Source organism: Poeciliopsis prolifica, unplaced genomic scaffold, assembly GCF_027474105.1.
Source record: "Poeciliopsis prolifica strain line A6 unplaced genomic scaffold, Auburn_PproV2 SCAFFOLD039, whole genome shotgun sequence".
NCBI classification, from domain to species: domain Eukaryota; kingdom Metazoa; phylum Chordata; class Actinopteri; order Cyprinodontiformes; family Poeciliidae; genus Poeciliopsis; species Poeciliopsis prolifica.
Window position 1 is genome coordinate 3,711,181 of NW_026562414.1, and position 26,373 is coordinate 3,737,553.

Here is a 26,373-nt window from a genome sequence, read left to right on the forward strand (position 1 = left end):
GAAGTGAATTTTTATGGAAATTAAAACGGCTTTTCTCTTCTTTCTGTAATGGAAATTTCCATATCCATGAGCTGTGTGACTCTCTAGTAGAATGAGGGCCTTACAAGTAAAGCATAAAAAATTAAAATAACAATCATTATATAATGAGAATGAAGTCATGTGAGAATAATTTTATGATTTTAATCTCACAATTTTATAATTTATTCTCATAATTTTATTACTTTAATCTCCTAATTTTATAATTTATTCCCATAATTTTATTACTTTATCTAATAATTTTATTACCGTAGTCTCATAATTTTATGACCGTAATCTCATAATTTTATAATTTATTCTCATAATTGTTTTATTTTTTCTCATAATTTTATAATTTATTCTCATAATTTTATTATTTTAATCTCATAATTTTATTATTTTATATTCTTAGTGTGACCTTAATACTCCACTGACAAAGCTATAAAATTTTCAGGTCGGTTTTATAAATTATTTTATTGAATTTTCACAAATTCAACAATTTATTTGAATTTACCAATATATTAATATATTTTAAATGAATACATTTATTTGAAGAAATACATGATAAAACAAGAAGAACATTGTTTTCCCCATTTTTCCTGCTAAATCAGCCATTCGCTGCTTGCTGTCAGTCACATCTGCCTTTATCTGCTGTCATAATCTGAGACAAAGTACCTCAGCAGCTCCTTCCGAACAGCACTGACAGTAAAAATGCCTTCTGCAGGAAGCACTTCCTGTGTTTCCCTTGTCCTCTGCAGGCCATTAGCTCTGATCTCCAGCTGTGTCAGTTTTTTATCCCACCCCTGAGAAGCACAAATGTTTATTTTATTGAAAGCATGCATGCAGTTTTTGACATGTGTTTATTGGGGATGTAGTGACACTTTGCAGTATTCTTTAATGTTACCTGTATTGAACGCCACTGCTGCGTCAGCTGGAAGACGTCTGGCAGCACAGACAGCTCCTCCACATTTTTGGCGAGATCTCTTACATCTGCCTGTAAAAGGGAGGCTTCTTCCTGCAGAGGGATTGCTCGCTCTATCGCCCTCTTGTGGTCGTGGAGGTTACTGATTTGCTCTGAAAGGCTGGCTTGGGCTTCTGCTGTGCAGCTGGCTGCGAGGGAATCCCTGAGCACTAAAAGCTCCTTTTCAATTTCTGCTGCTTGTTTCAGCAAAGCCTGGGAAGCAGATGGAGAAAAAGAGAAAGCATGATAGAGGTGGAAATAGAATATGCAGAGTCAGCTTCCTTAAAGGGTTTTACCTCCAGAGCTGCTGCATCAGAGGTCAGCCCACCGGAGCTTTCTGCTCGGGTCTGACAAGCCGTCATCCTCTGTTGAAGGGTTGTCAAGTGATGGTGGCAGGCCTGCAGCAGCCGGCCGAACTGCTCCTCATTACTCAAACCTTTCTGCAGGTGGGCGCACAAACCCTGCGGACATTTCAGGCAGACCAAGCAACTCAAACTCAGGGAGGCCTGCACTCAGGCAAGAGTTACACTACTTCAGCATATTTTAAAAACTGGCCTTCCAGGAAATTACTACCAAGAATTTTGTAAGAAGGAAACACAACAAATCATTTATTATTTAAAAGTTACATCATCAGACAGAGTACGTAAAAATGAAAACAAAACGGAAAATATGTAAGATTTCCTGTTTCATCCAGTTTTCTCTCCATGTTGTTGTTTTTTTTATTTTCAAGACGTTATAAATAACAGTGGCAGAAATATGAACTGCTGCTGCGCCAGTTACGCAACAGGTTGTTGCAAGGAGCGAGTTCGTGGGCTACTTGAAACTAGGTCAAAAATACTCAGTAAGAGTTTGTGTTTTTGCAGTGTAGGGTTCACAATCCCCAAGTTAAAGACCACGACTTTAATTCATTTTATTTTATTAATTAGTGTATTATTCATTTAGCTTTTTAATTGTTTGATTTTGGATATGTGGTCCTTTGTCTTTGCATTTTTAAGGTTTTACAGAAAAAAAGTTACAAATCAAATTAGAGATTTATCAATCTAATGCATTTAACATGAACTCAACTGGCAGTCACTGTGAAATTCCTTTTACCTTCACTTCTGCCATAAGTGCCGACCAACGGGTTTCTAACTCATCCCAGGAGGGATCTTTCCAGATGGCGTTCCTGGTTTTCTCTGCCAGCTCCATCCTTTTCTCATCCAGGCTGATTAAGGTTAATTTCAGTGATTCAGATTCAGCCCGCAGCTGCCGGGCGAGAAGGCAGGCCTGCTCTCGCTCGGCTGAGCCCGGCCAGGGGAATAAAGATGGAAGCTGCTGCGCCTGGTGCTGCAGCTCTTCCACTCTGCAGGAAGCCTCCTGCCTGCTGGTCAGGTAGGCAGAGGAGAGCTCCAAATCATCTTCCAGTGCCCTGAAAGAACATCGCAAAAAAAATAGATAGACCAGCAAAGAAAGTCAGAATTGCCTCAATGCGATGCGAGTTCAATGGACCACCACACCACCAGGGGGACCCCAAGAGCACCAAGCTACCGTAATAAAATAAATGTATATCTATTTTAAATAACAGAAGCTGAATTTACATTACAAATGTGCACAATAGTTTGTCAATAAACGGAAAAAGTAACAATTTTGCAAACTGCTATGCTTCCATTTTAAATAAATAAGTTTGTTCACATGCTAAAATACGCTAATTTCCTTACTCGACCTAGAACAACATTTTTATACCAAAATGAGTTTTTTGTTTTTTTATTGCTGTGTTTCCAGTAAGCAAATTTATTTTCATAATTCCAAATTGATCAATGGATATGAGGCACTTGAAGAATACAAACTACATTTGGAAAAATTACTTCTATATTATTTTATTATAGCTGTTACAACAATAATAGGTTAATTTCTTCCTGCTGTATCAAACTTAACATTTTAATGCAAATTTAGTGCTTATCAGCAGATGTTACTCTCATTTAATTAAAATATTAGGGAATTTTTATATTACTCTACTGTTAAAAATCCAAATTTCATTTTGGATTGCCACTAAAAAGTTCAAATAAACAGCCATAACCAGATGTATCCTAATTGCAAATTATGCTAATATGATGCCATGTATGTTAAACACAGGAAGGAAAAATAATCCAGTGTTGACATGTTGGTTTGGGTGCCCCAAATAAAAATCTGCCCAGGGCCTCAAAAAGCCTTGGACTGCCCCTGGAGAAGGTTTGAAAAATGTGACATTCTGAGTTTTTGAAGAGATATTTCTGGCTCTAGTCACCTGAAATAAAGCTGAACCGATTCCAGAAGGTTCTTCCAGTGTTGTTGTGTTTTCTGGATCTTCACCTGAACGTCTCGTTTCAGTTCTGGAGACAATCGTTGGCTCAGACTCTCTCCAGTAACTCTGAGCTCCTCCAGACGCGTTTCCGCTCCAGTTGTAGCTCTTAACACAGCCTGAAACACAAACAAAATGTTTTATTGAATCACAGACGTTTCCAAACTCAGGCATAAGCAGCGTGAGACGTAATCTGTTTATTCAGATTACTGTGTCTGCTCGATCCAGTTTGTTCGGGTTATGAGTCACAGCAACATGCTTAGAACAAGCTGGACAAACTTTAGCAAATAATTTGCAAAATTATTCATACTTCTTTAATTTTTTTCATATTCACATGACAGACCAACTCAAAATAGATTCAATTATGAAGTGGAAAAGATATAATTCATATTTTAACATTTTTAAGAGTGAAAATCTGAAAAGTGTGGTGTGCATTTGTATCTAGCACCACTTTTCACTGCTATTAGAAATGTCTTTTAGAGTATATCACTACCAGCATATCTGAAGAAATAGCTTAAGCACAGAGTTTTATTTACATTTAGAGCTAAACTTTGACTAGACCATTCCATCAAGAACGTGTTGTAATCTTTTGCAGCTTTCCTGTTGCTAACAAAAGTAGCATTCTCACAATATGATGCTATCACCACCACATTTTACGGAAGTGGTGGGAAAGACTTTTGCATCGAACAGTTCAAGCTTAATGACAGACATTTTTAAAAACACACAGTTTAAAGGTTTATTTGGCATAAAAAGGTGGAATTTTAACTTGAGGTTCACAAATTGACAAATATTTTATCATTACCTTTGTATAATTAAAGGCTGAATTGTGGAAAACTAATAATAAAATGGTTTGGAAGTTAATTTTGTGTTGTTTTAGGTTGCTTAAAGATCTTTAAATTACACAAAAATAAGTTATTTTATTCATTTTTGCTAAATATTTCAAGAATATTTGTTTAGAATATGGAATATGTTCCTACCTGAGCATGATGAAGTCTTTGCTCTGCTGAAGTTTTAATTTCTCCACCGTCACTCAGATCATCGAACCATGACTGAACGGATTCAACCAAACGCTGAAATGCTTCTGAATCGTTACTCTTGCTGGGCGGCGCCTCCTCAGAAACGCCTCCCAGGTTTGTGCAGAAGTTGTGACATCGCTGCAGCAGATCGCAGCTGTGCTGCAGCAGCACACACTGCTGCAGGTTACTGCTTCTTAAAATTGATATGAGCTCAGCAATACGCTCTGTCCTCCCTCTGCAAAACACAGAGAAACTAATTAACTACAAACAAGTCGGTTAGACTCTTTACATCACATGTGTCAAACTCGAGGCTCATGGGCCAAATCCGGCCCGCCATAGCTTGTTATGTGGCCCTCTAAGTTGTGAGCTAAACATTAAATGTGCTTAAATATTTTGTTATCAGTAAAAACAATGCAGTTTTTATCTGTTTATTGCCAAATTATATCAATATGTCCCTTCAGTTTCCTGAAAATTATCGTGGAAATTCAAACTAAATCAACAAATTGAGCTAAAAACTTTGAGTTTGTTGCAGATTTTTCTCAAAAATTGTCAAAAACTTTCTTACTTGTATTAAACAGGTGCCTCAGCTTTAATTGATGTCAGATTATAGTCTATAATCTATATAGAAAGTTATAAAAAGTCACATTTACGTCATAAATAAGCAGAAATGTTTCCAAATTAGTACCATAAGAACTATTTATTCTTAGTCTTCTGAAACATGAGGAACCAAAATGTAGGATTATACTTTTACCTTTTTGTCTCTTTTGGTTTGTTGTCTTTTTTTTTTGTATTTCCTTCTAATTCATGTAAATTAACAGCTTTGTTGCTGAAAATGTGTTATATAAATAAAATTACCTTACTTAGATATTTACTATAAAGAGTAAAATAAATATAAAAACAAGGTATGTAGTAAAGCAAACATATGAATATGTACTTAAAATGTTACAAATTTGATCCAAAGGTCAAATTTGTTTCAATAAAAGATGTGAAATAAATAATGCTTTTGTCAGTTTTAGAAAAGCTCTGCAGTAAACTGCAGTTCTGTCAGTTATATGGTGCATTTAAAGAAGAAAAAAACACTTTTTAACCAATAACATTGATTAAATATAACTAATTTTGCTGGAATAACTCATTATTTCATTTTTTTTAGCAGTTTACCTTTGCTGAAGAACTTCTTTTTGCAGAAAACTCAGATTCTTTGTCTTCAGTGCATCTTCCTCAGCTGCACAAAGCCACTTCTCCAGTTGCTCTGTCTCCGTTTGCAGCCTGCAAAGGCCAGAGGCTTTAATGCACAAACTGCACAGCACACAATAGATTCAAGTGATTATTACAAAGAGAGAAACTTTCCCACATAGAGCAGGACCTACTGCTAAATGAAAACAAGCTAAACTTGCAGCAGCTCTGGTTTTATCTCCAGTTTAACTTGTTTTTCTGCCTGACTCTTATTCCCACAGCCTGTGAGTAAAAGGTTTGAATCTTCTTTTACAATTAAACGATTAATCGGATTAATCATGATTAAGCAATTATTGAAATCGTCATCAATTAGTTTAATAACTGTTTAATTGGAGTAGACAGACTCAATTAATGATTAATGAATAACATACATTTTACATTTAATAAAAAACACTACATACATTCTACCCCTAATTTAGCTTCACCTGGTTCTAATTAAGTATATTTTGCTATCAATGCTATGCAGTTGCATTTTAGGCAATAAAATGTCACTCTCATTTTTTTTTAAATAATTGATTTGCTTATTTCTTTCTTTTAATTAACTGAACAAATTCAGATAAAATCAACAGAATTTCATCGTTACAGCTTGGTGAGATTGTCCCGACACATATATGTATCCACACTAATTCACTGAAAAGAACTAAACAAAACCATTTAAATCACTACATTCCCAGAACGTGATCTGATGAAAATGTGAGGAGGTTACCTGTCCAGGTGGTGGACGTTCCTCTCGGTCTGTTCCTCCACCTGGGAAAAAAGTTGATGTGTGTTTCTGAGCTTCTCCTCCAGCTCGATCCCTCTGGCAGACAGACTCTGGAGGCCGTCTGGGCCGACGATGGAGGCCACAACCTGCACATCCTCCAGTAAACTCTGCGCTCGTTCATCTTCGGTCTGAAGCCGCCGACATAATTCCTGTAGGCCAGCGGTACCAAACTCATTTTAGCCAAATCAGGATCATAAAGGCTCTTAAAGGGCCGGTTGTGCCAGAATGTATTGACAAAACCTGTTCACACACTGTTAAAATATCAATGAATCCTCAAAATTAAAATGTAATATTAAACACCTTTTCAAGTAAGAAAACGTCCAGTAAACTCCCAATTATGTATTAGCCCAAAAAAGTGTGGAAATTTGTTTATTTTGTGTGAATTTCCACGATAATTCTCAAGAAACTGGAGACTGGTTGGCAGTAAACAGATAAAAACTGCATTGATTTGATTGATAACATAATATTTAAGCTCACTTAGTGTTTAGTCTAGAATCTAGAGGCCCACATAAAAACATATGGTGGTCAAGTTAGATGTCACTGTTATAAATGAGCATTTAAAAAACCCTGAAATAGCAAGTTTGAGCAAAGCTTCACAAGAATCTCCAGTTAAAATGTCCTTGAGAAAGAAAATAAGAAATTAAATCTTGATCTCTTATTTTTTGTAACACAATTTCCACCATAAAAAAAGCAACTTTTGAACAAATTAGGACACTGGATACGGAAAAGGAACAAATTTGTGAAGGAGTTTTTGTTTAACAAGTTAAAACATAATTATAAATTTAATCACTGGTCTTTTTCAGTAGACATTGTGCAGCGCACACAGCGGTGAAACCAGCTGACCAAACATGCTAGGACTCAGCTTGGGTTGCTGGGGTTATAGGTCAGCAGCAGTTCCTGCCGATTTTTTTGTTGTTACATTTCGAATGTTTGTAAAACAGCTAATTTTCCAAACACTAAAAAAAAAAAACATGAACTTTTTGCCGAAAAAACAGGTTGTTTATTTTTAAGCGCTTGGTTTTGATTTTTAGAAGCAATTAAACCCAATTAAAGGGAAATAAATTTGCAAAATAATGTGAATTTTGCATTATTTTGGGAAATAACAGTACAAAAAAAGCATAATTTAAGCAGTTACCTTGAGTTTCGCCAGGACTGTTGCAACGTCTGGAGCAGAAAGACTGCGGAGCGAGTCTTGAATCTTCTGGAGGGAGCTGAGAGACTCTGCCATCCTTTCGGTAATTTGTCCCACTGTGGCCACCGTCTGCTTATACACCTCCTCACTTTCCAAAAACAGCTCCTTCAGTTGCTCTATTTTCTTTCTCATCTGGGTCTCTACAACCTTAAAAACAGGAAAAAAAAGCTTTCATAAGATTCTAGCAACTTTGTTTCTGATTAATGACTTTAATTTAAAGAGAAATATAAAATATATTCAGCTTACAGATCTTCAGGTGCCTAAATTTGTTAATAAATGTCATACAAAAATATCAACCAGAAAGTTTGAACCTTCAGGTTTGCAACAGAACAAGATTTTCATATTTATGCATCCTGAAATTTACACCTTAAACCAAACTAACTGGTGCACCTGCAGCTCCAGAGGGGGCTCTGCGCTTTGAAGCAGCGACTGAATCTCTGCAGCTTTTCTGTGGAAACGCCGTGTACTCTCCTCCTGGGTCATTATCTCATTCTGCAGCCAGAGTCAAAGAAGTTAATATCCTTCAAAGAGCCAGCTGGGGAATCAACACAGCAGAGTCTGGGTTTTACCTGCAGAGCCTTAATGTCGTCCTCAGTCTGGAAAGTCGGACCCTGGGAAAGCGCCGTGGTTCTGCTGTTGGTCCAGCTCTCCACCTCGTCCCCCAGCTGCAGGACGCCGTCCCATAAGGTCAAGCAAAGATGGAGGTTTTCAAGGTGGGAATCCGTTCTTTCAGACAGCTGCAGAAAGCAAAGAGATTTTATTACAGTAAAGCACAAAACTTTACTGTAAACTATCAAACTTTTAGTTTATCTGCGTGGACAGGAAGTACGCAGCCAAACAGAGAGAAAGTGAAGATGCATTCATAAAAAGGTGGAATGACCTAAAATAGCTGGATTTTTAAAAACCGTAAAACATTTGAGTCGCATTTAGTTGTATCTTCTGCTCTTTAAATCAATTAAATTTAGTCCGTTTTATATTTTGAACCTAAATCTGAGTTTGTGAAAGATAAACTCACAGTTGTAACTTTTTGCTAATTTAGTCAAAGCTCTAAAAGCTTTTAGTTTACCACTAAAAAACATTTAAAGAAGAAAAAGACAGGAATGGGAACTATTTCCCAGAATGCTTAGCGGCATGTTGTATCCTGAGATGGAAGTGCATTACATTGATTAAATTATTCTAAAGTAAAATAACTATTTGTTTTAATTTGATATTATGAGTGAATGTGGCTCTTTAACCAGTTTTGTTTTTCATGCATATTGTGAAATAGTTATCTGGTTAAAACTGCAGCATCCAGATGTGATAAACTGAACTTGCATCCAGCCAGCGGTCCATCAGCGCATCGGCTTCGTTCTCAAACGGAGAACTGCTGCAGCCCGGGACCTGACGCAGCAGAGACTGCAGCTGTCTGCAGACGCTGCGCGTCTCCTCTATGTCGTCTCCCAGACCGTTCATCTCCTCTTTCGTCTCTCCAACCTAAAAAAAAAATAAAATACAAATCTCTCACACTTTGCAGATTAAACTAACCTAATGTAATAAGTGGAAATATTCTGTCATCTTTAACATTTTTATGTTGTTTCCCGTTACAGCATGTCTGGGAACGTTTAGTTTTAACATTCTCAGATGAGAGATTAATTAATACATTTTATCCTTGACTTTGCTGCATTCCTTGGACTCCATGTTGCTTTCGGTTCACAATGTTCTCTAACAATCCTATGAATGACTCACAAAACAGCTGTCCTATGTATAATGACATTAGATGAAACACACAGGGGGACTTTTATTTAGTCGATAATCAGAAGTTATCTACTACCAATCAGAAATAGATAACTTTTGATTGGTTATTTAGAAACTAAAGGAAGCTTAAATTATGTTTTCTTGGCTCTCATTTGCATTTATTTGTTGGTCTGAAACCTTAATAAAGTAGCCTACATTTTAACAATGGAGGGCACATTTCTACTAATAGAGAAGCTAATTTTGCTTTTAGCATTCTCCTAACTTTGAAAACATTTAGTGCACTTACTTTCCCCTAAGTTAATTTTGAAGTTTGGATTATTGATTGATAATAAGTCATGCTCTTCAAAATAAGAGAAGACATTCTCTTCACATGTCCCCCTTCCCCCCTCTCTCCCTCAACAAGAAACATGCAAGAAACAAAACAAACACAGGGACAGTAGATGACAAGATGTGAACACAAATAAAATATTCAATGTCTAAGAACATCAAACATATAATGTCACAATTAAATTGGTGCTAGAGGTATGAAAGAGGATGAGGGCCACTGGGGGGAAAAAACAAAACAGTTCTGACTTTAATCTCAGAATTCTGAGAATTTCTGGCTTTAACAAGACGAGGTGATGTCAGCATGAACTACCTTTGCGTACAGCCTCTGCAGGTAATCTTTTCCGACGTAGGAGGCTTGTTCTCCTATGGTTGCCTCAGCCGTCAGCAGCTTCCCGTTCAGCTCCCCTCGCATGATCTGAAACCTCCTGAGCAGTTCAGTCAGGACCTGAGCCTGCTGCAGCCTGGGAGTGAACACAACACAAACTCTTCACTGACTTGCATCAATACAGGGAACTGAGCATAGAAAATGATTTAAAAAAGGAGGAGTAAATTAAAACCAAAGAATAAAAAGGAAGTTCTAGAAAAAAAAAACAGCTCCAAGAATCAAAAATTTGATGGAAAAAAAAATCAGGAATTTTGAGGTTAATATATTAAATCCTGTAGAAAAAAACATGGAAGTTTCTGAGTTTGAAAAATCAAAAATAAGCTTAGAAATTTTTAGATTAATCTCAAATTATTTAGAAAAATAAAACATGGGAAAATTTGAAAAAAAAAATTGTGATAAAACAAAACAAAAAAAAAGATATTTTTGGGCTCCAAAAGTCCAACATTTTCTAGAAAAAGACTGAAAACTTAGAATAATCTGAGAAATTTTCTAAAAAGAAACAAAAAACTTAGAAATGTCTGAGTTTCAAAGTTTTAATTTTATTTTACTTATGAAGTTCTGAAATTTCCATAATTTTTCTAGAGATTTATCTCAAAATTTGAGTTTTTTTTTAACCTTTTTTCTGTCTACATTTACTCGTTGTATATTACAGACACATTGAGCTTGACTTTACCGTTCTGATGTGGCTTTCCTCGTCTCCTCCCAGAGATCCTCCACCTCTCTGCTCTGATTCTCCTGGGGGAAATCTGATTTTGAAGACGCATCATGAACGTACTGAACCTCAGAGTCAAGGCCAGCAAGAAAACTCTCCAGCTCCGTCAAAGCCCGCGTCCTGCAGAGGAAGTTAAAGAAACCTCTCACCTAATATATGTTATAATATATAACATATATTATGATATCATATATGCAGCTGATTTGAGGTACTGGAATTGTCCAGATGCTTGACTGGATAAGAATTATACCATGCAATACTAGCTGTTATTGACCATAAAATTGGACAAATCGGAATTTCAAAAGCAATTTTTATTTTAAAAAGTCTGTTTTTGTATATTTGTTGAAGTTGTCACTTTGTTGTGACAGTTTGGTGCGAAACAGATAATCTGTGGGGAAAAAAATTAATTCAGCAGCGACGCTCCTGGTCAAAACCAACCAATCAGAGCCAGGAGGCGGGTCTTAGCGCTGTGAGTCATCCTCGTGTACAGGATGCTAAATGTGCTAATGGCAGAGGAACAACAGAAAACCATTTGTTTACCATCATCGGTAGCTATGCTAACTAGCATTAACTTTTGTGGGAGGATATGTTGTGTGTAGTAGAGAGCAGCAGATACGTGAGAATGATGGACAGCGCTAAGACCCTCCTCCTTGCTCTGTTTGGCTGTTTCTAAGTGAGTGATGGATTTCTGCAGGCAAAGCACCTCGATTTTCCACTGATTATTGACACCATGATAATTTTAACACATATGTAAAAAACACATTTTCTAATAAAAAGTTAGAAACTGTGATTTCTTTGACATGTTTTTCTGACATTTGTAGTGGGAGCGCAGCTGTTTGTGCGTGTTCAGCTGCTTCAGAACCAGGTGAGTGTGGTACCTGTGCTGCAGCGCCGGCAGCGTCGGCTCCAGCAGCTCCAGCCTCTCAGCTGCTGCTTTGGTCTCTTTCAGCGCTGCTAACAAGGCAGACTTCCTCTGGAGCAAACCTTGATGCTCGTTTCCAGCTTTCCCAGCAAGACTGCTCTGGCTTCTTTGCAAGAAGCCCTCTTTTGGTATTTTTGGTTCCTGCTTCCTCTTCTCACCCTCCAGTGTTGACTCTTCTTCTGTCACAGTTGGAGCAAATCTCGGTTCCTCCACGTCGTTGCTGCTTTGGATGCCACTCTTTTCCAGAATATCTAGTTCTTTCTCTCCCTCTCGCCTCTTGGCTCTCATTTGATGGGACAGAAAGGCTGCCACGTCCCTACATGTCACAGAAGCACCATCCATGGTCAGAGTCATCCCTGCTGCCTTTAAGCTGCTGTCAACAACATGGGACTGCTCCATAGCAGCCTTCCACCTCTCCAACGCTGCCTGCCAAGAGTGTCTCTTGTGTGTTTCATTTTTACGCTCGTCGGGGTCTCGGTCTGCCAGCAGCGTTGGACTCTCAGCCTTGATGTCTCTCAGGGTGGCCAGGAAGTGGTCCAGCGTCTCCACGGCGGATTGAACGGCGTCCAGCTGCTGTCTGAGCCGCTCCAGATGACCAGCGTCACCGAGGAGGAGAGACTGGCGTAGGAATGGCTGCCTTGTGGCTCCCGGCCCTCGCCGTTCCTGCTCTGAAAGCCTTCTCATCTCATCCTGCAGCGTTTCATCCATCTCCTGGGAAGCACATCAAGGGTTAATGTTCACGTTTGCATATTTCAGTGCAGACTGGTGGGAAACCGTCGTTCACCTTCAGATCAGAAAACAGTGAGGATTCATCCAACGCCAGAGAGGAGACGTCCAAAGGCTGCATGATGATCCGGTTTAGCTTTTCCGCGATTATTGTCGTCTGATCGTCTGCAGAATCCATCGGGTCGGAGGTACTTTTCAGGGGAACCATTCTGCTGTACCAAGAATCACAGAATAAAACAATTCCTTTAGTAAACTGTGTTAACGACGGAAATGTAATTATTCATACTCCACTAAACTTAGTTAAGCGTAGATCTGTCTCAGTGAACAATAAATCAATTAACACTGTATGATAAATTACAATAACCTCAATAATTTCTATTTGAATGATTTATTTATTGTTGTTCTCTTTCTACCAAAAACTGGAAAACAAAAGTCTTCAGTCTGGCGCTTTTTCTTTTTCTTAAGCACATATTTTATTTACAGAAACTTGATATTTCATTTTGATGTTTCTTTTTGGTTCATTTATCTATTTTGGATATTTAAAAAGTCTTCCAGTTCCAAATGTTCATTAGAACTTAAAGATGTTGATCTTTGATAATATCCATTTTGCATTATAATGCCATCACCACTTCATTACTTGAAAATGATCTCAAAACAACAATATCATCTTTTATCGCGAAAACTTCTGGGCCAATTTATCGTCTGTACCTTCCCGTTGCGTCCTGTTCAGAGGCCCGCTCCAGCCCGGGTGGCAGGTCCGGTTCTGGGATGACGGTCCATTCTGCCTGCTGTTTGCTCTCCACAGTGTTGCTCCCCACAACGGCCTGCAAGAGGAGAGAGCAGCGCAGCAAGAGCTCGTCACAGCAGAGAGGAAAAGGTGGAGCAGTGAACCGGTACGGGTCAAGTTTCCAACTGGGCAGACGATAAATACACACATATAATCTATCAGTTCTGTATTTTAACAATGAGGACATCAAACCAAATTAAGATTTGAGAATAATCTGAAAGTAAAGCAAACAAGTCAGAGTTTTGACTTGAACCCAGTAGAGAAAACTAAAAACAGCAACAAAACTATGATTCAAGCTGAGCAGAAAGAAGGAAAACATTTGCGGAGGAAATATATATTATTTTGTGATTATTCGAAAGGCTTATGGCAGAAATTGGTAAAGGAAAAAAATAAAAGAAGCAACAAAAATATAAACTAATCAATCAAGTTTATTTATCCCAGTAAAAAGAGTTAGCAAACTTTACACAATAAATATAATTAGATATGTCCAGGTGCTCAATACTTTAAAATGTTAAAAAACATAAAAAAATATTGAGTTAAATATAGTATCCTCAATAGGACAAGATACAAAAAAATAAAAAAATATATAAACACTATGTTAAATTGAATTTTGTAAGCGATTTATACCACTTACTTTTACATTTAGGGATCATATATATTTAAATATCTCCAAAAATATTTGGTTATTAAAAATTTTTATAAATTAAAATAAAACTTTAAAATGTAAGTTTTGTTGCATGTGTGAAACACTCAAAACTTTCTATTTGTTTCTTTCCTTGTTTACACGTTTAAATTTAAAACAAGAAAAACAATTGTATTAATAATATCTCAAACATATAATGGGTCTGTTTTGAACGTTAATGTTAAAATAAAGCTCAGTCGAACTTTATAGCTTTATAGGACTAAACGCAATAAAGTCAAAACTTAAAACAAAGACTGTAGTTTATGGCGATAATCTACTGCAGAGAAAACTACAAATCATCTTTTTAGATGATTTCATTTTTGTGAACTTAGCGTGAGGAAAATCAGGTTTTCAACTTGTTGCATGAAAACCTAAATTGCATGAAGAAAACAGTATTTTTCATCATACCTGTATATGAGTCGGAGCCCCTGTGATGTGCAGCAGGTGAGCCCGCAGCAGCTGCTCTTGAGCCCGAAGTGAAGGCTTCTGCTTCTCCTCCCGCCCGTCTCCTCGGTTCTGCCTCAGGTGGTCCTCGGTCCCCGCCGGGACGTCCCGGACCCGCGGCCGCAGGGCGTCGTCGGCTCTTTGAGCGTGCGCTGCCTTTCCTGAGGGCGAAATGTCTTGTTGCGCTCCGTCCAGGCCGCGCTCCGGAGCGAGACTGCAGCCCGGCTGCGTGTCGGCCGGACTCGGCGGGGGGTTCACCGCGGGCTGCTGACCCCTGCTGAGATAAGAGACGCTATGAGGGGGAGGCCAAGGGCAGCCGCAGCTACTCAACCCAACAGACGTTTCATTAAATTTAGAGACTGTAGGGATTAGAGAGATAAAAGTTGGAAATGAAATCATTTGCATCAGTTAAATCATCAAGCGTAACAATTTTTACCCAGGTAAACACTTTTCTAAAGAAAATCTGTTAGAATTTGGCCAAATAAAAAGATAATTTCTATGCAATGATAAAAAATAAATGACAGAACAACTAATAAAAACAACAAGCTGATAATGACAATAAATTTATTTGCACAAAAGGCTGAAACCAACTGAATACATAAGAATTTCATATCAGTTGAAATGGATAATTATTGATAATTATCAGCGTCTCTTGTTTTAAATATATAAATTAATGCCAAACTGGTGGTGTTCCTGTTTCCTCCACAGTTTTCACTCCATGTCATTGTTTATTTTTAGTTATTTTTAAGCAGTTGTGAGGCAGAGTAGAGGAACCTTAAACTGCTGCTGCAGTTAGTTGATTCCACCAGCCGAGCTGAGTTCACTGAATGCTCTATATGTCGAATACTTGTATATACTGATATTGTTTACATTTCTGTCACAGTTACTGATTGTGATAGAAATGCTTCCTTCAACATGTTTTTACTCAAGCAAAAGTAAAAAATAGAAAAAAAAATTACTCAAGTGCTGAGAAACTGATCAAAACTTTGAGTATTTAATATTTACGTCGTCAGATGTGCCCAAAAAATATAGTTTTGTGGAAATTCTAGTGTTTTAACGATCAAAATGAAAATAATTTATATAACATCATTGGAAACTAAAATCAGAAAAAGAAAAATTGTTTTAAATCAGTTTCTTTCAATATAAAACTTATGAAAGTAACCAAAGAATCCAAGTGTGTGTGGTGAATCTTTGGATAAAACTATAATAAATCAAGTTTATTTGTATAGCAGATTTCAGAAACAAGGCAGCTCAAAGTGCATAACACAACAGAGAAAAGTCACTCTCAGTGGGTAGAGTACCCAGAAATTACTGCTTCCGTGTGCAGATGTGTATGATCTTACCTCTTGATTTGAGTTTTCTGCACTTTTCCAGGCTCTGTCTGCTGCTCTGCTGCAGAGCCTGTTGTCAAAGTCTCGCCCAGTTCTCGGAGAGATCCAAAGCGTTCCTCCACAGACGCAGCCTCCTGGGTGACCGCCTGGGAGACAAACGTCTCTCCATGAATATCTTTAAACATCATCAGGTGTTGTGGTAATATTAAACTCCTGTAAGTACCTTATGGTTCTGTTGCAAGTAACTGTGGTCAGTCTGGTCAGCAGCGTCATGCAGAGCATTAGTAAAAATGTCACAAGCAGCGAATGGCTGCTTTACTTCCCTGATTTTAGACGCCTGGATGGAAATAAAGTCAGCCATTTCTCTGCGCACATCCTGAACATGACACAGAAATGGAGACTGGTGTCTGATAGGGTGTGCTTATGATGTTAATTAGTTCAACTCACATCAGTTCAATCGGCCAATCACCATCCCCCAAAATAAAGGTGTGTGAATGATGTAATGATTTCAACCAATCCACATTGTTAGCAGAATTAGAGGGCCCCAAAAACTCATTTTGCTAAAAGAAACTAATTAATTTAAAATAAAAACTCATTTTAATTTAGTAAACCATTAATTAACAAATCCTCGTAGAATCAGTCTTATGTAGACTCTGTCCAGGTCCTGCCGTACCTCCCACTGATTTCGGACTGACTCAGAGAGAAGCAGCAAGTCCTGCAGCCGAGGCCCCGAACAGAAGGCCCCGAAAGCTTCAGCTGCACCCAGGAACTCATCGAGCAAGGCCGGCTGCAGCGTGTTTAGAGCTTTCTGCACAGAAAAACACACAGCTGGACAGGCGCGCAAACAAAACCGACAGCCGCACAAACCAAAACGTCAGACATTTAAAGAAAACACAAAATATTACCAAGTATTTTTGATCTAGATCCAAGTAAAAATATCGCAGTTACAAACTTACGAGTAACTTTCCAGAGATATATAGGAGTTTGTCAATATTGATGAAAAAGTTATATGTTTCCCTGGCAGATTATTTTACTTATAACAAGAACTTTTTCATCAATATTAAGGAATTATTGACTTAAAACAAGATCCTACGTCCGACAGTTACTTGTAAGTTTGATTTGACTGGACCAAAATACTTGGTAAGATTTTGTATTTTTGCAGTGTATGTCCTCACACTGCTAGTCTAATTTCAAGTACAATTTGAGCACCAAGTATGACAACGCAAATAAGCTTTTTCCAGCATTTGCAGCAATGAGCAACAATTTGAAGTAGTGAGCTGACAAGAAGTGCAAAGTTTTTGCTGAATTTTGTGGAATTCTGCAGAATTTCAATTTGGCTGCATTAAATCTTAAATATTTCAAAAAGTATAATAGCACAAATTACCAAAGATTATAGGCCACAATAAAATGTGAAATGTATTAAATGAGCTGCATTTGATCGATCTTGCACCTGTTTTTTTTTTATTTGTGACTCGGTCGTCTCTCTGCCACTGAATAACTTCATGGCTTGCTGGATGCGTCCCTGCAGACGAAGCCTGGCCTTTTCCAGGCGACTCCTGGCCATCGACTGGGCTTTGCAATGAACCTCACTGTGGCTCATGAGCGGCGGCTGTGTGCGTGTCGGTTCCTGTGTGGTGTTCGGTTGCGACGCTGTTCTGGACTTGATCTCTGTCGACCCCGCTGCAGGATTCTCGGTTTGACTCTGCAGGACTGGAACCGTCACAGGTTGAGGGATTGTTTTTATTTTTACGTGGGACGCAGAGCCCTTCCTGTCTTCCGTGCTTTGCTTTGAATCCTGGCGATGTCTCGCCCCCAGATCAGGAAGCTGAATCACTTCTGGAGTTTGCAGTTTAACAGTCTGTTTGGTTTTGGCCAGAACATATGATCCAGTGTCTGGATGGAGAGTTTCGACTGGTTGCATCTGTTCACAGAAGTCTCCAACTTGCTGCTTGAAACCACAGGAACTAAACTTTGCAAGTATCTCCTACACAAATAAAAAAATATATGTTATTCCAATTTCAGTCCATTCAGGAGGACTGAAGGGATTAATCATCGTCAACTAATTTAGTAATCAAGTATGCAGATTAAAAAATAGCCCACTTGCTGAAAGAACAGCACATTTAGAGCAGTAGTTAAGACAAAGTGTAGAAGAAACAAAAAGATTTCTGCGTAGATTTTTCTGTCCTAAATGTAAAGTTTTAGCTTCACCTGGTTCAAACTCTGTAAAATAAATCTCCTATTAAACACGTTTTACTATCCATTTACTGATTGTTTAATCCAAAAATTAATCAACACACTAGCCCTACTCTGTATCGATGTTAAGTCACGCAGAAAAGCCGATGTGTTTCTTCAGTAAAAAATTGTTGGAATTGAATTATTTGCTTATTTGCATCTTTTAATGTATTTCTGATGTTGCATAAGAAAAATCTGGAGAATGTCATTTTTGTTTATCCAAATAATCCATAGATTAAAATAATTTCTTCAGGTAAATGAGGTGAAACATGGTAGTAAAACATGGTTTAAAGTTGTTTAATTTGTTATAAGCCCAAGACAAGAAGCAGGTAAGTGACGCAAAATGACTACAGAATCCAGCAGGGAAAAAAACATGCATGTGAGATTAGAAAAGAGACACGTGGAAACAATTAAAGGTGGACAACACGACGCAAGAAGACCAGAAAAACCACAATACATACACAATAAACCATAATGATTACATAACTGTTAGTTGCAGCTCTATTGAGCTGAACTTGCCTGGCTTTGGGAGATTGCAGCTGCAACCCTGTCCTGCATGTCAGCAGTACTGAAAGTCTGCAAAGGAGAAGTTTCCTGTTGTTCTGCAACAAAAGCTTCCAGATGCTGCCACTCTGCAACCACCTGCTGCACCAGCTGCAACCCCCGAGAGATCAACACCTAGACAATGAGTTAAAGCGGGTTGTTTCAAACCAATCCAGAACCAAAACGGTTCGAGAAGATGCTTTTGTGGTTACTAACTTTGGCAGCAGACTGTCCTCCTCTGTGTTTCCTCTCCATCAGCTGATCGTAACCGTCCGGAGCTTCGCTGCTCCAGTGATCGAGTTCAGCCACACGCCCCTCCAGTTGGGACGCGGCCCTCTGCAGAGCCCCACAGCGTCTCTCCGCCTCAACAAGCTGCAGTGGAGACGTAAGAGGTTAAAGGTCCGGCTCCTTATGAAACAGAATTAGTGATCACATGAAAAATAAAATGAAACCTGTTAAACTTTTGTCAACCTGCAGCCGAAAATAAGAATTTTAGGAACAAAATAAAACCTCTAAAGTGTGGAGTGAAAAAAAAGTCTTTGGACTTTATCTGACAATTTTATTTTATTTTTTTCCCCACAGAATGTTAAATATTAAATATGTGTTCTATTTGTTTTAACCGTTATCATTATTAATGTCCATTTTGGCTACAACTGCTAACTGGTGCTAGCTGCTCACTGGGAGCTGTTGCTCTGTAGTTTTAAGGTTATTTATTAGATTTTATTTAATGTTCAGAAGCCGTTGGACTGATGTTAACTACCAACTTGATTTCCTCTTTTGTTAGAAAAAGTCCTGTAGGTTCACTTCTGCAATGAAGTGAACCAACTGGACCTGAAACGAACTCTCACACACCTAAGAATGCTGGTTTTTTATTCAGATTTTGACACTGATTGACACAGAATTGAAGTTTAAAGTGGTTGTAATGTGACAACAATGGGAGGAGTAAAAATACTTTTGCAAGATATTGCATCATATTAACTTTCTATGAAGGGTAAGGAAGGGTTGAGTTCTGCACATTACCTTTAGGAGAGTTTGCTGAAGGTTTTCTCTTTGGCCCTTTTGAAGGTCTGCAGAAGGGATGTTGGATGATGCATCCGCCTCTCCGATCTTTGTTCTCATGGACTGCCAAAGAGAGTAAAAAGAGAAATAATACAGCAGACCAGAAATAAATATTTAAACACTGAATGCATTTTTACATTTTTTGCACAAAATCGTTCTTAAATAATAAGAGTTTAGCCTGGTCAGTTCTGCGTAATTTGAGCTCTTTACAGAAGGGATGTTTTAGGGCAGTTTGTTACTTTAAATCCAAATTGGCTACACCACCAACACCCATCAACTCATTGTTCAAAGATGTACAACTGTACATCTTTGAAAAGCATTAGTAGAGCCTCCTGCACAACCAGCAATGATGCAGCAAGTGGTTTCTGGTTGGTAAGTCAACAACAAAACACTCGTCTTTTCCAGCAGCCATTGTACAGTGCATTCAGCTCCGGCATGCTGACCAAACATGCTGGAGCTCCTCTGGGGTTGCTAGGAAACAGGGTGGGCTTTACTGGGTTGCTAGGTAAGGGGACAATACCAGCTGATTTGTGATGTTACTTCTGGAAGGTTTTCGAAACTGTTCATTTTCCAGAGACAAAAAACACCTGGGTGATTTTTTTTTTTGCGAGCTTGGTTTGTTTTTAAAAGCAGCTGAGACCCAAAATGGAAGTAAAAACTGACAAAATGTAAATTTAGCATTACAGGTCCTTTTAGAAAAATCTGCCTTTTATTTGTCTAACTTTTAGTTCACCTGTAGTTTTTGTCTGAAGGCCTTCAGGGGGACTGAAGCTACATCCAGAGGCTGTCTCAGGAGCAAACCTGCCTCCTGTGTTAGCGAATCCAACATCAGAACAGAAGAGGAACCAACTTTAGGTTCTGATTGTGTTTCCTACAGAAAGAAAAAACATTTATATCATTCCTCATTTGTAATGTTTAACAATTTGTAGTACCCCTTGTGCCAAACACCCACTTACAAACACAGTCTTCTTCATGCGTTCGGCCCACTGCAAGTTGACTTTGCTGAGTTGCTTCACCAAACTGGAGCTGATTGAAGCTTCTGTCATTTCAATTAGGAAGTTTCCCGCCTCATTCAACCGAGCATGACATGAACTCCACTCGCTCATATCCTACAACGGCCAGCGTTCAGAACAAGCCAATTTGACGGACTTTTATTCCAATTACAGATTTCCAGGATAATCGAGCTGAGCTTACCGGTGTCTCTGCAGCTGAAGGTTGAACCAGCCACGTCTCAAGAGAGTCGAGGTTCTTGTTGTACACGTCCCATGCAGACGCCACTCTCTCCATCATATCTTTAGCAGCCGCTGTCATCTGTTTGACCCGCTCTGATTCGCTTTCTGCTTCCTTCACCTGACGAGTGACACGCTGCAAATCTCCACCTGGGAAATGACGAGTGTGTAGAAATAAAGTATTACGTTGTAAAGGTGAATATAACACTCTGCAATGAATTCGTGACAGTGTGTAGTGTTTAAATGCATGTACAGACAGTTTAAATAAAATAGAACATGTTAATGAGGCTGTTTTGTAAGGCTAAAAGTACCATGTGCAAAAGGATGCACAATTATACAATCGCACAGCTTTGAAAAGCAGAAGTGGAGCCTCCTACACAACCAACATAAATGCAGCAAATGGTTTCTGAAGAGCAACAAAACACTTGTCTTTTCCAGCAGCCATTGTAGAGCACACACAACAGTAAAACCAGCTGACCAAACATGCTGGAGCTCCACCTGGGTTGCTAGGTAACGGCATAGGAAGTTTTGAAACTGTTTGAAACTGGATGTCTTCTTTAAGCACTTGCGTTGCCTTAGAAGCAAGTGGAAGTACAAAACCGTGCAAAATAATAATCTTGACTAACAGGTCCCCTTTAAATGCCACGTTTTCGTTAACAGTAAAAGCAAAATTATCAGAATTAACAAAAATAAAGGTTTGAAAACATTGGTATGTAACTAATTGACACACTTTTGTAACTGCTGGCTGTTTAAGCACCTCTGAGTAACTGTCTAGTCCATACCTAGAGACGGTTTGCTGGTGTAAACGTCCATCTTGTCCTTCAGGCTTTGCAGAGCGTCAGTCAGAATCAAGAGCAAACCTCGGCGCTCCACTGCTTCCTAGACAAACAGGAAGCAGGGGGTAAAACAGGAAAATAAAACTGTCCTGTTCTCAGAAACACAGATTTGCTGTAGAAATAATCATAAATATTAGATGAAAAGCTAGTTGTTGGTTTTTCAGATGTAAACTCACATGCCAGTCAAGCAGAAGAACCTGAACGGACTGCTGAGATCCGTACGGAGTTCTCCAGGACCGGACCTTTGCCTCCATGACTCCCAGAAGATCCAGGACCGTGTGACGCCATTCCTCATATTCCAGCTTTATTATTTTGTATTTTGTGGTGACTCGGATGTCAATCAAACTGTTTTGTAAAATTAGGAAAATGTAACAAATTAATGATGAATCTACGTCGTCTGGTGAAAGTTTAAAAAATATTTTGCATACCGGTTCTTAATGTCATCCAGCTTCTCCGAAGGCACCTTCATACTCCCTGAATCGTTGTGGAACGAGTCGGTGAGCGTCACATAATGATTCATCTCCTTGATTAATGTCTGAAAAACAGAATCGGCTCATTTAATACATATCCAGAATGCTTGGTATCAGTTTCTGTTGCTTTAAAATGAAGCTACCTTTAGTTGGTCTTGTTTTGCTCTTGCATGTTTAGCGGCCTCCGCATGACCTTTGGTCGTCTCGCCGTCGTCTTTCAGCGCCGCCTCTCCTCTCTGCAGCCACAACACAACCGAGTCCAGAGGAGGAGGAAGAGTCCGCTCCAGGTCCGCTTCACACCGCCGCAGCTGAACCAGGACACACAACATTTTCTTTTAGAGAATGCTTTCTAAGTTACCAGCGTTAACTATTAAGAGAAATAAATTAGGGCCACTAACAAAAATAATAATTTTGACCTTAATCTCAAATTTCAGATTTTTTTTTTCCAGAATTCTGACTTTTTTCTAATAATTGTGACTTTAAATTCAGGATTCTGATATTTTTTCCTCTGATTTTATTTTTATTTTTACAAGTGAGAGAAAATTTTGAGTTTCTTCGCAGAATTCAATTTTTTTCAGAATTCTAACTTTTTCCTCAGAATTTTCTAATTTATCATCAGAATTCAATTTTTTTTGTCAAAATTCTGACTTTTTTTCTCAGTATCAGAATTTTTACATTGTTTATCAAACAAATCTTGTCTTAAAACTCAAATCCATCAAAAACAATTTTGACAGATTTTCAATGTGGATAAAGTGCAGGTTTACAAATCCTACAAGAAGAAGGAAACAGTTATGTGATTATTTTCCTCTAGTAACAACAACGACATGCACCTAAGAATGTTTGGTTCTTTTTTAAAATTTTGACACAGAATTATAAATCTCAGAAATCTGAGGAAAAAACAGAATGGCAAAAGGACATTACAACAACAGTAACTGAATGACTGTGAAACTGATTAAATATATGCTTCAGTTACATTCATTTTAAATCGGTTGGTAGGATATTTATTTTCCCGGTCATAGTGGTGGTAATATTTGCACCACATGACATAACAAAAATTATGTTAACATAATTTTTATAAATAATTTTTTCTTAGCATGTTTTTCCCAAAGGCAAAATGAAACACTCAAATCAAAGTTTATTTCAAAATTTTTCAGTTTGCAATAATATTCCCAGTCACTTTTAAAGGTTTACTTGATGAACACAGTTGTAACAACTTCCTGCAGGCGGAGCGTCAGAAAGAGCAGGAGCTTCTTAAAGTGACAGACGCCCCATTTCAAGACTCTAAATTAAGAAGTCAAATGTCTTTTGAGACATGTTTATTATGTATCAGTTTTACAACAGTTAATGTTAACGCAGTTGCTTAATTGTGATAGAAAATGGCATTATGTATGAAAAATACATAATATTCTCCCTTTTTGCACTAAAAATCTAAGATTCTAAAGCAAAAAACTTAATTTAATTAGCACAGCGAAGCTTTTCATACACAGCAGATGATCTTACCTCTTCCTCCAGCCGATCCCACGCTGTCCTCAGCGCTTGCTGTTCTTGATTTAGATCTGAGCGGCGCCTTGCTGCTGCAAGGAGCTTCATAACTGATCGCCTCTGCTCATCAAACGAAGCAGTGAGGCTCTCGTATACCTGAAAAAAAAAAACAGTTACTACAAAACATCAAATTAAAACATTTCAGAAGTTTTGCCTTACCTGATATTTTTCTGCATAATTTGATCCCTCTGTGGCTGTCCATGTTTCTGAAAGCTCCTGCCAGGCCTGCTGCAGCCAACGGGTCACATCCTGCGCTCGCTCGCTCGGTGACGCCTGCAATTTTATACTTCAAGTTATGAGAATTGCAGTGTTTCTGCTGCACAATCACAAAGGCAGCTGAATAACAAAGATTTTCTGACAAAATAAACCCAACATTGCTTATGTTTTCTTTGAGAATACGTCCAAATAACATGTGAAATGAGCAGACAAATACAGAGAAAAAGATGTACCGTGTGTAATGGTGAGACAGCAGCTGCTGGAGCGAAGTGAGCATGCAAATTCTCAGGGTAGAAAACTGAAGGAAACAGCTACGCCACCACCAGTTCAGAGAAAGACAGAGAAGATGAGCTGAAAGGTTCAAAACGGAGAGAAAGAACTGACAACTTTCTTAAAATTGATCAACTAATAATGCAGAACAGCGACTATTTAACTAATTTAATCTGTTCTGATTGGCTACAAAAAGAAAATCATAAAAATTCTCTCCTTGCACCAATCAGATTAAATATCATTTCATGATATTTAATGAGTAAAATGATGAAACAGGGCAAAAATACAAACTCCAAATCTGAAATAATTTTCTTTTAATTGAATAAGGTGGACAAGCTGAATGAAAGAGGTTCTAATGTCAACCTGCAGATGATCATCAGGCGACGGCAGATCGTTGGAGTACTGCAGAAACTGGGCCACATACGTCATAATAGACTTCTCATCCGGATCTTTAACGTCAACATCTGAAAGGAGCCATCATCATTATGTAACTTTGCTACTTTAATGCATTGTTTTTGAAATGTGGAGAAATTAGGGACAGGATATGCAGATAATAAGATATAAAATTAGAGACATTTAACATTAAATCACAGAAATAAACCATAAAATAACTGCCTATTAACCAAAATATTGTTAATAAAAAAACTATTGTAATTAACAATTGTGTTAATAAAATATAGATTTTATTAATAAAACCTATATTATTAACTTATATTAATAACTTATGAATATTGAGAAATTATTAACGCCTCTATAGATGTTGTTGAAATGTTACTTTTGTTTTATTTCCAGTAAACAAATACATTTTCAGTAGAAACTACATAAAAGTACTTGGTGAGTTTTTGCAGTGTAGTTAGTTCTTTAATAAGCGTCGTTGCTCCAGACGTACCTTGGGGCTCCAGGAGGCGAGGGATGTGGAGTTCCCTCTCAGCCAGGTGAAAAGCTTCCTCCAGGTTCTCCTGGTTGCTTCGGGTCTGGACCCGTGAAAGATCCACCAGCTCTGGTCGGAGCGAGCACAGGATGGCCAGGAAGGCCTCCCCACTTCTCCAGCTGGACTTAAAGTCTTTCACATTGATGGTGCAGTGAACCCTGTGCAGAGTCACAGAGTGAATCAGTTTTTTCACAATTTTTGTGCAAATTCACCCAAAATCAACAGGTGCCTCCATTTTCTCGCTCTAATGAATAAATTTGAGTTCATTGCACATTTGTTTTGCTTAAGCAGCCAAATCCGTTATGTTTCAGTGACTTTTAACTCCATCCTGAAGGTGGCACCATTTCTTACTTCTTCTACAGGGCCGGAACAAGCCTTTCTGGGACCCTAAGGCCCCCATACCAACATATAAATTATTCCTAAGCTGTCATTAGCATAATTTATAGTTAGCTTACATTGTTCTGGAGTTATTATGGCAGCTTATTTTAAATGTAGAAAAAAAGCCTTAATTTTTTAACTATTTGAAAGTAATATCAGCTGATAAACACTAAATTTACTGTAAACAAGAAAAGAAGCACCAAACAATGACAAAACGAGATCAACCTACTATTTATGAACCAACTATGAAAGTAATATGGAACTAATTTTTGCATAGTATTCATATTGCATTATTCAATCTCATTTATTGAAAAATATATTGTTTTATCACTCTAGCTTGGTTCTCTTGGGGGCCCCCTGGTGGTGTGGAGACCCTAAGAAGCTGCTTAATTTGCATATGCCTTGGGCTGGCTCTGTTCTGCTACAATGGTGCTTCTTCAGCCTTGCTTGGTTTCAACTTATACTCTGTGATTGATATAATGAGCAGAAAAATGTGCATTTACAGTCAAACATAAGAACAAATACTGCCAAATTCATCAAATACATTTGATTTTGATTGCAAAACACGGCAAAAACAATAACAAAATCCTGGAGGGATTGATGAATGTGAACAACTTTGTAACTTATTGAATGCTGAAACAGCTTTTTATTAATATTTCAACAGTTTATTAATGGGTTTTATCAATACATTCTGCCACAACCGGCCCTTCAAGAGCATCCTTGATCTTTATATTCACAGTATAACACGTAGATTTACAACTGACCAAATCTGATTACTGGAGGATTAGAAATCTGTATTTGATGACACAATAAAATCATCCAAATTATTTAGTCCCCTGCTGAATAAACTAGCAAAAGAGACAAAAACTAACAGCCAAAACGAGATAAAAGTTTGTGTTTGTGTTAAACCTACTTTTTGCATTGGTCTCTGACCCACATGAGCAGGGCCTTTTTGGCAGAGACACGGAAGCGCCTGTGCAGAGGTGATATCCGCCCGGCAGGGACCGAACCGGCCGGGACCGGGCTGCCGGACCAGGAGTCCAGGCTCGACACAGAGTCCAGGGAGGAATGACGGGAGCTAAAGGACAACGCACTGGCCAACTCCTCAATCTGAAACATG

General features: G+C 38.2%; 1 protein-coding gene across 1 annotated transcript in view; it reads right to left on the reverse strand.

The window, feature by feature from the left end:
* The window catches only part of LOC129375380 (nesprin-2-like), a 110,245-nt gene that overhangs the window by 79,184 nt on the left and 4,688 nt on the right, over positions 1–26,373 (reverse strand). The window contains exons 7-44 of the mRNA XM_055054413.1: positions 26,167–26,363; positions 24,834–25,033; positions 24,308–24,408; positions 23,908–23,985; positions 23,618–23,731; positions 23,417–23,554; positions 22,060–22,224; positions 21,875–21,981; positions 21,623–21,791; positions 21,393–21,489; positions 20,576–20,760; positions 20,338–20,490; positions 20,115–20,252; positions 19,343–19,444; positions 18,539–18,694; positions 18,299–18,457; positions 16,998–17,531; positions 16,221–16,355; positions 15,771–15,923; positions 15,560–15,693; positions 14,181–14,490; positions 13,012–13,127; positions 12,362–12,512; positions 11,534–12,288; positions 10,617–10,775; positions 9,869–10,019; positions 8,812–8,970; positions 8,067–8,234; positions 7,888–7,989; positions 7,441–7,644; positions 6,249–6,454; positions 5,468–5,575; positions 4,271–4,544; positions 3,240–3,412; positions 2,069–2,384; positions 1,273–1,437; positions 920–1,189; positions 691–818 (exon numbers count right to left, since the gene is read on the reverse strand). Coding sequence (XP_054910388.1) covers positions 691–818; positions 920–1,189; positions 1,273–1,437; positions 2,069–2,384; positions 3,240–3,412; positions 4,271–4,544; positions 5,468–5,575; positions 6,249–6,454; positions 7,441–7,644; positions 7,888–7,989; positions 8,067–8,234; positions 8,812–8,970; positions 9,869–10,019; positions 10,617–10,775; positions 11,534–12,288; positions 12,362–12,512; positions 13,012–13,127; positions 14,181–14,490; positions 15,560–15,693; positions 15,771–15,923; positions 16,221–16,355; positions 16,998–17,531; positions 18,299–18,457; positions 18,539–18,694; positions 19,343–19,444; positions 20,115–20,252; positions 20,338–20,490; positions 20,576–20,760; positions 21,393–21,489; positions 21,623–21,791; positions 21,875–21,981; positions 22,060–22,224; positions 23,417–23,554; positions 23,618–23,731; positions 23,908–23,985; positions 24,308–24,408; positions 24,834–25,033; positions 26,167–26,363 — 7,130 coding nt within the window. The remainder of the gene's footprint in view (positions 1–690; positions 819–919; positions 1,190–1,272; positions 1,438–2,068; positions 2,385–3,239; positions 3,413–4,270; positions 4,545–5,467; positions 5,576–6,248; positions 6,455–7,440; positions 7,645–7,887; positions 7,990–8,066; positions 8,235–8,811; positions 8,971–9,868; positions 10,020–10,616; positions 10,776–11,533; positions 12,289–12,361; positions 12,513–13,011; positions 13,128–14,180; positions 14,491–15,559; positions 15,694–15,770; positions 15,924–16,220; positions 16,356–16,997; positions 17,532–18,298; positions 18,458–18,538; positions 18,695–19,342; positions 19,445–20,114; positions 20,253–20,337; positions 20,491–20,575; positions 20,761–21,392; positions 21,490–21,622; positions 21,792–21,874; positions 21,982–22,059; positions 22,225–23,416; positions 23,555–23,617; positions 23,732–23,907; positions 23,986–24,307; positions 24,409–24,833; positions 25,034–26,166; positions 26,364–26,373) is intronic.